Source organism: Rhopalosiphum padi, chromosome 2, assembly GCF_020882245.1.
Source record: "Rhopalosiphum padi isolate XX-2018 chromosome 2, ASM2088224v1, whole genome shotgun sequence".
In the NCBI taxonomy this organism is placed as follows: Eukaryota; Metazoa; Arthropoda; class Insecta; order Hemiptera; family Aphididae; genus Rhopalosiphum; species Rhopalosiphum padi.
In genome coordinates, this window is record NC_083598.1 from 75,847,332 (window position 1) to 75,862,446 (window position 15,115).

General features: G+C 26.1%; 3 protein-coding genes and 3 non-coding genes across 6 annotated transcripts; 2 read left to right on the forward strand and 4 right to left on the reverse strand.

Moving 5' to 3' along the window:
• On the reverse strand, positions 1–4,622 carry LOC132920599 (small ribosomal subunit protein eS8). Its single transcript, XM_060983103.1, has 6 exons — positions 4,466–4,622; positions 4,147–4,253; positions 2,433–2,532; positions 2,185–2,360; positions 727–856; positions 1–180 (listed from the first exon to the last, which is right to left on the reverse strand). Exons 1-6 carry the CDS (start codon positions 4,467–4,469, stop codon positions 71–73), a joined length of 627 nt encoding a protein of 208 aa, XP_060839086.1. The 5' UTR covers positions 4,470–4,622; the 3' UTR covers positions 1–70.
• On the reverse strand, positions 1,282–1,346 carry LOC132923570 (small nucleolar RNA SNORD49). The gene has a single exon (XR_009661224.1). It is a non-coding gene; the product is annotated as a small nucleolar RNA SNORD49 (small nucleolar RNA).
• Positions 1,534–1,598, reverse strand: LOC132923571 (small nucleolar RNA SNORD49). The gene has a single exon (XR_009661225.1). It is a non-coding gene; the product is annotated as a small nucleolar RNA SNORD49 (small nucleolar RNA).
• LOC132923572 (small nucleolar RNA SNORD49) lies at positions 1,786–1,850 on the reverse strand. Its single transcript, XR_009661226.1, has one exon. It is a non-coding gene; the product is annotated as a small nucleolar RNA SNORD49 (small nucleolar RNA).
• Positions 4,623–5,048: 426 nt separating the features above from the next.
• Positions 5,049–7,347, forward strand: LOC132922691 (small ribosomal subunit protein eS27-like). Its single transcript, XM_060986336.1, has 4 exons — positions 5,049–5,308; positions 6,443–6,551; positions 6,620–6,730; positions 7,242–7,347. The coding sequence occupies exons 1-4, from the start codon at positions 5,303–5,305 to the stop codon at positions 7,265–7,267; spliced, it is 252 nt and encodes an 83-aa protein (XP_060842319.1). The 5' UTR covers positions 5,049–5,302; the 3' UTR covers positions 7,268–7,347.
• A 3,711-nt stretch (positions 7,348–11,058) lies between these two features.
• Positions 11,059–14,294, forward strand: LOC132922427 (BTB/POZ domain-containing protein 17). Its single transcript, XM_060985940.1, has 9 exons — positions 11,059–11,329; positions 11,406–11,546; positions 11,618–11,797; positions 11,865–11,984; positions 12,279–12,353; positions 12,458–12,588; positions 13,117–13,355; positions 13,418–13,602; positions 13,668–14,294. Exons 1-9 carry the CDS (start codon positions 11,267–11,269, stop codon positions 14,121–14,123), a joined length of 1,590 nt encoding a protein of 529 aa, XP_060841923.1. The 5' UTR covers positions 11,059–11,266; the 3' UTR covers positions 14,124–14,294.
• Positions 14,295–15,115: the final 821 nt, after the last annotated feature.

Sequence of the window (15,115 nt, forward strand, 5' to 3'; positions counted from 1 at the left end):
TTATGTCAAAAAACATTTGTTATTTAATAATGCCAGAAGAACATGAACATCATTACAAAATAACATTTATTTATTTGCCTTTCTTGGCCTTGATCTTCCTGTGGTAAAATTCCAATTCTTTGCCTTCTAAGATGTAACCATCAGCACGTCCACATTGACCAGGCCTGCTTCCCAAGCACGCTAAATAAATATTAAAATTTAATTTAATATCATCATTTCGATAAAATATAAATATAATAAGTTTAAGGGGTTAAAACATAGTTCCTAAAACCCAATTAATAATATAAAAGCAATATTCAGAAAAAAATGATTTACATTTCATATAAAAATCATATTAACGAGATTTCTTAAACATCATAATATTGCTGAATATTTAAAAATACAGTGTTGTACAATAATCTTTTAATATTATGAAAGAAAGCATTGTACATAATATTAAGTTCAGGGTAACTATGAAGAAAACATCATAAGATAGATAATTTTATCCTATCTTAAACTTACAATTTGTCATCATAACATTAATGTACAGTACTTTAAATATGTAGTTATATATATAAAAAAAAACGCTCAGTGTAACTATGACAAAAAATGTTCATATTATTGATAGATATTAATCAAAACGATTAAAATCAAAAATTTCAATATCACCATTATAAAATTCAAAATCATCATGGCGTTTTAATAACATTTTCTTATTAACATTATCAGTCACTTGATGGTACATACCTAATAAACGTGAGGTTTGGAACTGCTCATCGATTGCAGGTTCTACTTTGGCAAAACGTTGCCTTTTCTTGTATTTAACTTCAGCCTTTGATGATCGCTTCTTATTCAATACTGCATCTTCAGCTTCAGTCTATAAATAATATAACAAATACAATACAGCTGTTAATGGACTGAAAAATTAGTTTTTATAACATAACTGTAAATAAACTAATAATTTGTAACTTATTAATAGCGACCTAAGTAATTCAAATAATGACTTTAGATTGTAGCGTAATTTATTTGTTCATATATTCACATTTCTGCTCTCAGCTAGTACACGGTCATCAATTATCAGACGGCAATTCCTATCAGAAAGGTTCATCATAACAGATTTTAATATTTAATTGAACATCAGAGCGCTGCGGAATAAATTATATCCTCATATAATTTTATCAGGAACCGAAATATTACTCATCATTTGAATTTAAATAGTCTTATAAACATATATATAAAATACATGATTTTATTTAAGTTAAAAGTTTTAGTTCTTTGTTTGTAATATATTCCTATTTCTGCAGTCAGCTAGAACACGGTCATCAATTATCAGACGGCAATTCCTATCAGAAAGGTTCATCATAGCAGATTTTATTTTCAAATTTAACATCAGAGCGCTGCGGAATAAATTATATCCTCATATAATTTTATCAGGAACCGAAATATTACTCATCATTTGAATTTAAATAGTCTTATAAACATATATATAAAATACATGATTTTATTTAAGTTAAAAGTTTTAGTTCTTTGTTTGTAATATATTCCTATTTCTGCAGTCAGCTAGAACACGGTCATCAATTATCAGACGGCAATTCCTATCAGAAAGGTTCATCATAGCAGATTTTATTTTCAAATTTAACATCAGAGCGCTGCGGAATAAATTATATCCTCATATAATTTTATCAGGAACCGAAATATTACTCATCATTTGAATTTAAATAGTCTTATAAACATATATATAAAATACATGATTTTATTTAAGTTAAAAGTTTTAGTTCTTTGTTTGTAATATATTCCTATTTCTGCAGTCAGCTAGAACACGGTCATCAATTATCAGACGGCAATTCCTATCAGAAAGGTTCATCATAGCAGATTTTGTTTTCAAATTTAATATCAGAGCGCTGCGGAATAAATATGTCCTCATAAGAAAACATCAGGAACCGATAAATTACTCATCATTTAAATATGTTTATATTTTTATTATATAAATTACTATATATAACCTATGGACAAGTCAAGAGTGCTCTCAGATAGTACACGGTCATCAGTTAATCAGACGGCAATTCCTATCAATAATGGAGGTTCATCACAGAGCAATAAAAACTTAGGTTTTCAACTACTAATAAAATATGAGCAATATTGGTTAATAATTCATTAAAGAAATTAAAAAATTATTTTGAATTAAATATTAAGGTAAATACGTACTAATTTTGTAGTCTTCCTTCTTCCAATAGGCAAAGCGTAATGGCCTTCATACCATTGACGGAATGGTGTTGCGTCTATGACTACAATTGCGTTTTTAACCAAAGTTTTGGTTCTGACCAACTCATTGTTTGATGCGTTGTAGATAACATCAATGATACGAGTTTTAGCAGAAATACCTAAATAAAAAACGATTAAATTAAATGATAGAGGAAATAACAAAATTAAATTTTAAGTTGATCTAATCATACCTTCAGAACCCCATGAAAAATTTCCTTGATCTAATCTTAATGCTCTGTATTTCTTGTTACCTCCTCGGGTACGAACAATGTGTACACGACGAGCTCCAAGCTAAAAATATTTAAGTGATATAATAAAACTAATATATAATATATTTATACTATACAAATAAATGTAAATAATAGAATATATGGCTATCTTAGTTTAAAGAAACCTATTTCAGGATATTAATAAGCGGATATGTTTACTAATCATTTCATCTCATAGTTTAATTTGTCATCATAAATAGGACTTTTTGCTAAATAAGTTATTTTTTCAATATTATTATTGGAAAAAAAAATAATAATAATAAAAACAAAAAAAACTAGTCTATTTCAGGATATTAATAAGCGGATAGATTAAATTAATCATTAATTCTTCATTATAACTAATCTCATCATAAATAGACTAAAATTACTCAATATAATTGAAATTAAATACTAATTCAAAGATCAAAAATTAACATAAGTTAATATAAATAAACTAATTGAGTTGGTCATTCTAATATATACTTTATTCAATGACAAATTTGCTAAAAAAGTATTTATTCTTTTTTTCAAAATTATTATTAAACAAAACCATGTGATTAATACAAACACTTAAATCTATTTCAGGATATTAATAAGCGGATAGATTAAATTAATCATTAGTTCTTCATTTTAACTTATCTCATCATAAATAGACACAAAACTATGCAGTTATAGCTCAATAGAATTTGAAAGAATTCGAATGCACGTCAGAACGTTAGAGGTGAAAAATATTAAATATCTTCATTCATTAGTCAGTGAAATACCTCATCATGCGTGTATTACTGTATAATGTTATATAACTAATAATAATACTTAAATATTCAGACAGAAAATCAGAACGTTAGAGGTGAAAAATAAAATAAATATATCTTCAATAATATTCGGATACAAGTCTCATCATAAAAATTTCTGTCTTTTAATCATACGTAAAATAATATAATATACTTAACAATATACCTAACTCCCTTATTAAGTAAAAACTATAAATTCAGCAAGTCAGAACGTTAGAGGTGAAAAATATTAAATATATCTCCATAGTAATTCAGACAAAAACGTCTCATCATTAACGCTAGAATTTATAATTTCTATACAGCACAAAAATACAGTATGTATATTACAAATATAACAATAACATAAAAGTAAATCAATCATGAATTAAAAACAATATTTCAATGTTAGAGAAGTGAATATTAAAAAATTAATATCTTCAATAATATTTTTAAATCATACATAATATTATTTAACTCCAAAAAACTAATAAAACCAACTCCCTTACTTAGTAAAAACTATAAATTCGGCAAATCAGAACGTTAGAGGTGAAAAATATTAAATATATCTCCATAAAAATTCAGACAAAAATGTCTCATCATTAACGCTAGAATTTATAATTTCTACACAGTACAAAAACATATTATGTATATTACAATAACATTTAAATCAAACCTAGGTTAAAAAAACATATCAAAACGTTATAGGTAAAAAAATAATCTCATTAACATTCTGTTTTTTGACCCATCACTAATGCAACTTAAATGTGTATTGAAATAGAAAGATCTGACAATGGCATGTTTGAATTACCATTTGAAAGCTATCTAGTTCACGGAGCAGATACTTGTAGAACAAGGATTTTACATTTTACAGTCAATTTATGTCATACCTTAGTGTTGGCAGCCGGGCGACCCAACTCATACTTCCTCTTCTTGCGGAGGGGCTTGCGCTTACCTCCGGTCTTCCTACGTTTATGCCATGTATCACGGGATATACCTTAAACAAAAAACGTTGATGTTATTAGGCTGCACGAGATATACGGTATTACGGTACTGCAAATAATATATCATCGATATGTGCGCGAGACGCCGGGAGCCCGATCAAGTCGATAAAAATCGTTGCTATCGACGCAACATTAATTGAATACGAGTAGTCCAAAAGCGTTGACCAAATATTAAAGCGGATGTAAACGGATAAAAATTACTTACCCATCTTGTGTCTCTGACGTTAGTGTAACACGACGGGAAAAACTAAAAAGAATGGCTCAATCGACTTGCAGAATGTAAACAAACTGCACGACGACTGAAGTGAATACAGGTTATGTCTGACCACGGTATAAGTGGGTGGAGCTAAAGTGTAACCTAACGTTACCATGATGGTTTTTGACTATAATTTCTGAAAATGTAAGTTATTAAAATTGAAAATAAACAATTTATAGCGTCATATTTTTAAGAATTTGCCGAATCGCTTTAAAGAATCATTTTAATAATATTTTATACTCGATCGACATTAATCTCACGAAAATTAAATGAAATAAATATATTATCACAGATGTTTGAGGTTATGACACACGACGTTCATGCACAGATATGTATTATATGTTTATTATACATATCTGTGCGTTCATGTGAAATAGCCAAAAACGTTTCGTACTTCATACAAACGGGAGTCTAAAATGAAATACATAATGTTATATATATATATATATATATATATGTTCTAAGAAAAAGACAACTTTTATTGATAAGATTTACGTTTCGTACAAAACCATTTACCACCATATAGATATAATGAATAGTGATAATTGATAGTGAATGTGCAACAATATACAAATTACATATCTATTACGAAGCGCTTAAGTAGTAAAGCTCAGCATACGCACGTTATCCACAGACGGTTTGCCAATAGAATTTACACGTTGTAAAGAAGTTAGGAATTTGTCACTATTTATCCCGTTCTACCGACTATCATTCCATAGCCGTGAATGAGTTTGGAAAGTTTGGCGATTCTTGACTAGCGAAAAGATATATATGTGTTGATTTAAAATGCCTGTAAGTATATTGAAGTATAAACGTTCAAACTATTTTAACGTTATCGTATTTCGTTGTTAATCCTCATTCAATTTAATTTATATGTTCTGTACTATATATATATATTATCTATTATTGTCTATATATTAAAATATTGAGATCGAATTTATTTAACAATAATACTTTTTAATATTTGGTAACATTCAGTTTGAAATAAATAATTAAAATAACACCATGGTATTGAATTACTACAGTACCTACTATCTATAGACAATTACCTAATACTTAAAACATTATTAAGGACTTATCATCTTACTGCCATTTACGGACTGGGATTTAAAAGTGTGGGATGGAATATAAAGGGTGTATATTTATAACTTTACAGACAATTTTCAATACTTTTCACTAATTAGAAGGTTGTAATTACTCCCCTTGGTAAATCACTACCTAATAACTTTGGTTTATATATTTTAGGGAAAGTATTTACATAAACAGTTTCCACACCTGTCTGCGATTGCTTACTACCAATGCTAACAATTAGATCAAATTCATCATATATACAGTTTAATGATGCATATTTGTTTATTACTCTACTTATAATTTTAACAAAGTTTCTCAATCATAGATAATGTGAACATTTAAGAAATTATTTTAATATTTTTTTCTTCTTTATAAATCACTTACTCAATATCTTTAATAGGTGTTCTTGGCAAAGAATTTAGTATTAAAAATTGGTCCCTTTCTTTTGAAAAAGAACAAGAAATAATTTATGGTTTCATGTAATAATGTGTTAGTAAATGTTTGTATAAAAAAATATTTATTAACTATAAATAATGTATAAAATATTTTTTTATCACCATATTAAGAATTTTGAACTAATTGATTTTATCTGTCACTACTTTAATATCTATTTCCTTGTTAAATTTTTTAAAACAAAATTCTTAATTTTTTGTTTTTGGTATATTTAAAGCTTAGGATATTTATGTAAGTATTTCAATTAGTTCATCAATGTATTTATAATTAAACAATTGTTAACATTACCTATGATAGGTTAAAAGTGAATCTATTTTGTATTAAGGTGTTAACTTTTTAATGAATTCACATTCTAAGATTAAATTTTATCTAAAAAGATTGTAATAAAAATGATTTATTTAGTTAGCAAAAAGTATACTTCATCCATCTGCTGTAGAAGATTTACGGAGCCACAAATTGAAGCGACTTGTACCTCGTCCTAATTCATATTTTATGGATATCAAGTGTCCAGGTAATACAAATTAATTTAATTGATATTACATTTTTAAAAATTTTTATATTTTTATAATTAAATTTCAGGTTGCTACAAAATTAAAACAGTTTTTAGCCATGTTCAAGAAAACGTGAAATGTGACGGTTGTCTAATAGTACTTTGCAGACCAACTGGAGGCAAAGGGAAATTGTCTGATGGTAATTATTTAATTTAATATTAAATATAATATAAATTTATTAATTAATATGTTTTTTCCAAAAATAGAAATTAAAAATAATAATTCATAATTTGTTAGTTACTATTATTTTTAAGAGAATATTAGCACTATATTTGTTTTCTCTCTGATACTTAAGCTTTAGAACGTGTTATCTGTCTGTTGTTTATTAGCTTTTTTAATATTTCAATTCTTTTTTGCGTTATATAAATTTAAAGTGTTATATTATGCATAGCACATACTCATACCTTGCATACAAATTGAAATATTGTAATAATTTAATGTGCAAACACAGATAATATTCCTATTTTTAAGTTTAACAACAAGTTAATTCACTTTAATATTAAAGCATGAAAGCACAGGATTGATTTTGATAAACATAAATTTGTATGATTTAGAGAGAGAAAACAAATAGTGTTTTATTGTGCTGAATAATGAAATTCTTCTATATAAAAATTATTGTTGATTAATATACCTTTTTATTATTTTTTCAGGATGTTCATATCGAAGAAAACACTAGGGAAATATTTGTTTTAAATTCAAAATTAATTTTAAATTTATTGATATTTTCATAAATAAAATTATATTTTATCTACATTATTTTTAGTAGTTTATTTTCATGTAGAATCAAATCTAAATTAAACTTGTAAGTTACTGATAAAATGTTAGCTGGTCGCTCTAAATTTGAGTTTGTAGATAGAATTTACAATATACACTGTAAATTATGAATAATATTCCTTATATTATATACTTATATAGTATGTTATTTACCGAGGGGAATAATTGCTTGCAAGGATGAAGTACCCGTTCGTATCTTAACCACTATTGAAGACTGAGAAAGTACTAATAGTTCCTGCTTTATATAGTAGGCGTTGAATTTATCTGGCATTGAGTAGGCCCAGTGGCACAACTAGCGGGTAAGTTAGCAAAGGGAAACTTTGAGGCCCCCTAATAATGCAAGTGGCTGCTCATGGCCAAAGAATAAAAATTGTTTTTTCCTATATTTGAATATAAACATCTACGTATAGCTTTAATAATATATAATATAAAATCATTATCATGGCTAAATAATAAATTAAGGCCAAGAAAAGTGTTTTTTTGAAGTATCCAATTTTCCTCCTATTTATAGAAATTTGTTATTACAACTCAACAGCTAAAGCCGATGAGCCGGAGAGTGTTATCTTAGCAACGGTTACTATTTAAGTTTTTTATTTTATAGTGTTTTCAATCCAGATTCAATAATCTAATAATCTATAAAGACAAAATTACATTTATTAATTAAATTATATATTTTTCTTATGTATATTTTGTTTTGTATACATTTTCAAAAAGTTGATATTATTTTAATGCACTAAATATTTTATGTTTATAAGTATATCTTCAATTTTTTAATTATACCTATTTACAACATTTTTAAGAGTCACAAAATAGTTAAGTTGCATATAATATTATGCTAAAATAATTAATAATTAAATTAGGTACCTATAACCATTGATTATAAATACTATTCTCTATTCGGAATGAAATTGTACCTCAGCAGCAACCAGTTTTCGTCTAGCAGCAGTCAGATAACGCCCGTTTGTCCACCCTACCGAGTCAACTATCTGTAGGCCTGCTGTGTAATAAAGCCACGCCCATGCGCACAAGCTGGCTGCCGAGGTACGATCTCATTTCGAATAGAGTATAGTATTTATAATCAATGCTATAGCTCATCATTTTTTATTTGATAAAACTGGATAATGTGTTAATTATTATTTATTATGTGTTATTGGTTATTTTCTAAAAGTAAAGAAAAATTATACATTAGTCAAGGTGACTATCAATAGAAAGTTCAAAGTATCCAAGTATTTTTATAAAGAACAACACTTGTATTTATTATTATATGTATACCATTTATTGAACTATAAGTAAAGATTATAGGTATATAAAAAAATATACTATATAGTATATTTAAATGTTTATATAAATATTAAAATATGTATATTTTATACTTGCATTTCTGAATAATTGCATTAGATTATAATATGTACTAGATATTAACTGTTAAGAGTTGATTTCGTCTACTATTCTTTTTTCTCAATATTATGTAGAGCATTTTGTAGATAATTTTTTACAAAGAGCTCTACAAATATTAATACTGAATTTAACTAATAAATTTATATTTAAAAAAAAGTTAGCTTTTAGAATAATTTTTAATTTTATGAAATTATTATCTATTCAATGGTTCTAATTATCTTATGGGAATTAGGAGAGGAGGAAGCGGTGTACCTTGGATTGTTTAAAGCTATTTACATTTTTGGGTAGGGGACCCCATTTTATACTTGACTTTAAGCCCCTCAAGTGTCTAGTTGCGCCACTGAGTAGACCAATATGATAGTTTGTCACAGTGACCAGTGACGTGCCCAGGAATTTTTGATGGGATTTAATACAGACCGAATTTAATTGCACTAAAAACAAAAATTAAGATTAAATATTTTATCACTTAAAATATGTTTATATAAAGGAATAATACATTATATTTCTACACTAGTTTTTGGTGAATGTTTAATACTCAATGTGCTCAATGGTGCATGTTCATATTCAAGCAGTTAGGCGTTATATCTAAAGAAACATCTGTTTTACTTGATATAACTTCATGTCTTTAGTTTTCATAGTAAGATTTAATAGTTTATAACCTTTATTTTATTTTTTTTCATTTGTACCTGGAATATTTGTTAAAATAACTTCAATTTACGAATAACTCAGATAAGTGTAATTTTATGAATGCTACAAACCACATTTGACTGCATTATTTTATACGAGCTGTTTCATTTTTCCACACTGATAGGGATTATTATTAACATCGTTTTTAATCACAATTAAACAATTTTCAAAATTAATTGCATAGAAAAGTGCAGCATTTAACCATGTTCCCTACCATGTAATAATAGGTTTGGTAGGTAAAGGTATACTTGGCTCCGGAATTTCTATTTTGTATTTATTTATTCTCGATAGTACGTTTAGGAAAGCTTTTTTTCCTAAAAATAAACGAAATACCTAAATTACATATGTGTTGATATTTTATATATTAAATTAATTACCATTGTAAAATAATCTATTTATATAACAATACATTTAGTTTAGTTAGGTATTTTGTTCATTAAAACACACAGAATTTAAAAAAAAATCCAAAAACGTGGGAAATTGTAAAAAATTGCATTATCGTGCATTGTGGGTCCAGTACCCCTGGATCCTGAATCGTGCAAATATGTGATTTCAATAAATTTAATATTCACAATACAAATAGTGACTAAATTGTACCTTCAATATTTTTTTCAATTTGAGTAATAATAATTAATAACTTATAACTTGTAAGAAATCTTTTATTTTTGACCTGATTATTTTGAAAATAGCTGATAAATTTGATATCCCTAAATATTTTCCTTCAGAAACCTAATGTTGAATATCTAAGCATTTTTTTTACCACGCCAAAAGGTGTCCACAGACAAAAATAAAAATATATAAAAAACAGTAAAATTAATCACTCCATTCAAAATTTAAAAATTGTTTTTACGATTTATTTTAATAGAGGCTAGGGCTTAAATTTGAAATCTCGATGTATCGAAATCATCAATTTGATCATGTACAGATTATGACCAGTTTTAAGCATTATGCCATTATGTATATTGAAACACTTGAAACACCAATCGTTTAAGTAGTTTTCTACAAACTTCAATGTATCCAAATGCTAATATTTTATATTCAAAATAATATTCATAATTTTATTTTCGACACTACTTTATAGTTATTTGATACTCATACGCATACTCATAAGTTTGTGACATAGGTAGGTATTAATGTATTATGCAGAACACCTACTTGGCAGACTTGTGTTATTATTATTTTTCACGTTGGTTTCGATTAAAATTAAAAATTTATATGATAATCACTAAGGATATTCTATATGCTAGAAGTAAATTGTTATACATTATGTGTTTAAATATCAAAAATATGATTGGCATATCCGTTATTCGCACGCATGTAATGCGTGAACATCATATTATATTTAATTTCGTTTTCTTTTTTTTAAACGAATATAATATTAAATTATTTGCAAAATAATTAGAAAGCGAAAATAATATGTCATTTCCTATTAGGCATAATCATTAATAGCATTCATAAAATATTATTTGGATTTATACCACAATTCAATGTGATTCACTAAATTTAAAGTTTAAATTAGTGGCAGTGAGCACTAGTCCACGAGGTTTATTTTTTTCTATTGATTATGTTATCTCGGACTTGATAAGAAATCTGTTAATTTGTAATAATCATAGATATTAGATATTGTTTTCTAATTTTCTATGGTAAATTATTAAATTAAGACAAATCAAAAAATGGAATTTTAGTTCTTTACTATCAAAATTTTACATTATTAATTATTATGAATGATTTATATATTCAAATAACAAATATGATGATTTAATTTAAAAAAAATTCTTATTCCTACAAACGCATTTAATAATTTTATTGATTGGGAATGAAGCGACGAAGAATGTCTGCTGAATGTGAAATGGATCATTCATATGCAATGCCTAATGTTGTAAGTTACCAATAAAAAAAATTCTAAATTCTCAGTATATTGTGATTTAAAAATATAAATATATATTCAAATTTAGAATGATAATTCAAATGCTCTATTGAAAAAAATTCAACATGTCTATGCCAATAAACTATTAAATGATATTACCCTTGTTGTGGGTGGAATATCGTATCCAGCTCATCGCTTCATGTTATGTATATCCAGTGATGTGTTTGAGGTGATTTTCAATGTAAAAAGCAATTAAACTATTCTGTAGATTTTAATATATTTATTTAATTATCTTTATAGACCATGTTGATGAACTCAACATGGAGTGACTCACATCAAGAAGTTATTGAGCTACAAGAAGTGCAACAGTGTATCGAAGTATTTCCAGTTTTTCTCCAATATTTTTATACAGGTGTAATAACGCTCGAACAATCTAATATTATGCCAATGCTAGTGTTGGCTGACAAGTATAATGTCAAGGTATACTGTACAAATTATAGATCAGTTATGTAAAAAAAATTTCATTAATTTAATATACCTTTTTTAGGATCTTACAACATTATGTGTTGAGTATATGTGTGAACATATAGCTGATGCTGCTGACCAGGGTCAATTAGTAACTTGGTTTCAATATGTGTTGTCATTAAACCAACCAACTACAATCAATGTAAATATTATTTTGTTCTATCTTATTGATTTTATCATAATATATGAAAAGTATTTTTGTTAATTTCACATAAATGAGAAAATTTACTATTTATATCTACATATAGGAATTAGGGTTTGTGATTTTTAAAAGTATATTTTTGAATGTTTTCTTTTTGTTAATATATGCTAAGTTCTTATTTTTAATCTTTTAACTTTATATTGTTAATGTTATTTGATTGAAATATGTTTCAACTTTTATAATATATGATTTTCAAACTTTAATTAAAGTATAATTTTCAAAAATTTGTTTCAGGCTTTATATTATTGTAAAATTTGGCAAGATACTGAGTGTATGGACATTAAGCCACCATGGAATAAATTACTCAAAGTGAGTTTATAATCTGTATTTTATTAATAACTTCTCTGGAGAAATTATTCATAATTTTTATTACCAATATAAAATAAAAATACTAATATAAATTAATCAATTAGGCTTGCAGAAATTATATCAAATGGAATCTTGATTCTTGTACAAAATGTTTTAATACATTTCAATGTGATATTCTTGTTGGGCTATTGAAACAGTCCGATCTTGTGGTACATGATGAAATGCAGTTGTTTGGGTAATTGTTTAAATTTAATTTTAATATTACTAATGGTGTAATTAGCCTCATAAACCTTGTAGGAAAAGAGGTAGAGTCATAATATAATATTATCAACTAAATATGAACCTCGGGGATTCTATTACTCTACCCTGCAAACTTTTTATGTCATTATAAATTTATAATATTATACATTATATTATATTTAAATACTAAACAGATAACTAACTGATAAGTGTTCTCCAGTTGACAATATGGAGTTGTCTTAATATGTGAAATGTGTGGGGTGTTAATATTTTAATAATATTACCAGTTTTCTGTAGTTAATAGTTTTTTCTAAAATTTATAATAAACCGAAGGTACCTTATACCTGGTACTAACTAATTATTTGAAAATAAATATGTAGTAAATTTTATAAAATGTTTTATTCCTTCAATTTTTGTTGAGGTTAAAAAAAAATTGGGGGCTTAGCCTCCTTCCTGATTTTGTAAATGAGTATTACTTATTGATGACACTTTAAAGATATTATAATGTATAAATATATTATAGGTGTGTTGCATCTTGGCTAAACTATCAGTCGGCAGAAAAACTACTTGAATGTAATGATTCAGATATAATTGAAGATTACATGAGTTCCTTAACAGAACATGTTATGTCATATATTAGATATCCAATGATTCTTCCAAGACAGATGGCCCAATTATTAATGGTACCTGTTGTCAAACAGAATAAAGACTTTTTTGTTGATAAAATGGCTGCAGCCATGGAATACAATTTGATTAAAATGGGTATATTATTTATAGTTTAATTATATTAGCGTATTATTTTAGTTATTTATTTTTGTTTTTAGAAAAACAGTCAGATACTGAACATATATTAGAATGTACACCAAGATTGTACACTTGTGAACGATGGGGAAATTCTTTTAGAGTACGCACAAAAGCTATCCAAAACTATCAATCTATAAAGCGAGAAATTGTAACCTGTAGCAGTCTTTTTGATCGAGAGCGAGAACTTAATGAAGAATCTAATTGGGTCTGTACAATTAAAATTACAATCATTAATTATTGTAAATTAAAATTATTCTTTTTATAAAACAGGAAATTGAAATGTACTTGAAAGGTATGTGTTTTGGCAAGGGAATGTTGGTGTCTTGGCGTGGTCCAATTGAAATACCAGAAGTGATAATCAAAACTGTGCGTGCAACAATTAAAATGAAATTACGACCAGAAAATATTGGAAAAGTTGCTCGTCATGTTCGTGTCGCCATTCTGGTATACGCCGTTCAGAATAAAATTATTCATGTTGTGACTGTTGTACAAAAGGTTGTGTTGTTTGATAATAATCAAAATCTGATAACTATTGATGATTTGATGGTGTATGATGCAGTGAACCAACCTACAACCAACGAAGACTTAATCCACATAAATGATACTAATGTTTCATACTTTATGTCTGACAGGATTCCATTAAAGTTCCATGTTATAATTACTCCTATTATTCCTGGTTTGACTGATACTCACGTTGGAACTAGAATACAACATGTGCACTTTTAAGTAATTATAAGATAAAGGAATTGTAATTTAATGTATAAAAGTTTTGTCTTTGTTTTAAATGTTTCTGTGATAATGTTCTTTACCTGATATTGGTGATATTTTATTTTGATTATGTAAAGGATTCTGTTTTGTTTATTGAACTATTAAAAGTTATGATAGTTTATTGATAAATTGTAATTACTTTTGCCTCTATAATTCATAATCCATCAATTTTTAAATTTTAAGATGGATTACATTTAACTGAAAAAATTTAAATAAATAGTAAGATATTAGTTTTTTTTAAAAAAAGCTCATTAAAATAATAAGACCAGTATTATAAAAAAAATCTCTGAATTCTGTAACTACTTAGTTACTTAAGTACTTTAGAAATTTAAAAATCTATAAAATAACTAAAATAAAAAATATTATTGAAATTATTAATTGTATGGTTTTTACATTGTCACTAGATATTTATAGTATTCATCATATTAACATTCATATTTTACAAACCACACATAAATATCACTTATATTAAATAGAATGTGAACAATAACCTACTCAGAAAGTTTTTTAAATATTTTATTTCATAATATTTGTATATTTTAATTTGGTTTTGATATTAATACATTTAGTACCCCAGAGATTATATAAGATTTAGGTAAAGGAATTATATTTTATGTGTTATTACTTATTACTCATTTGACTATTACATAAATATTAAACCAACTTAAAAAAAAAAAATTATTCAAAGATATATTTAAAGATTTATGTAAAATGTTATGATAATAATTATAATGAATGACCAAATAGTTGTAACTTGTTTTGTTTATTTATAAAGAATGAAAATCTGAACAAATTCAAATTTCAAATGAATTTTGGCAAAATATATATAAATAGTTTCATAACTATCAGATACATACAATTAATACAACTACTTTGGTTATATTTATTTTATTGATAGAAGAATCAGAATCTTTATGGTAAGAAACAAAGTAAACTTACATTTTATGGAA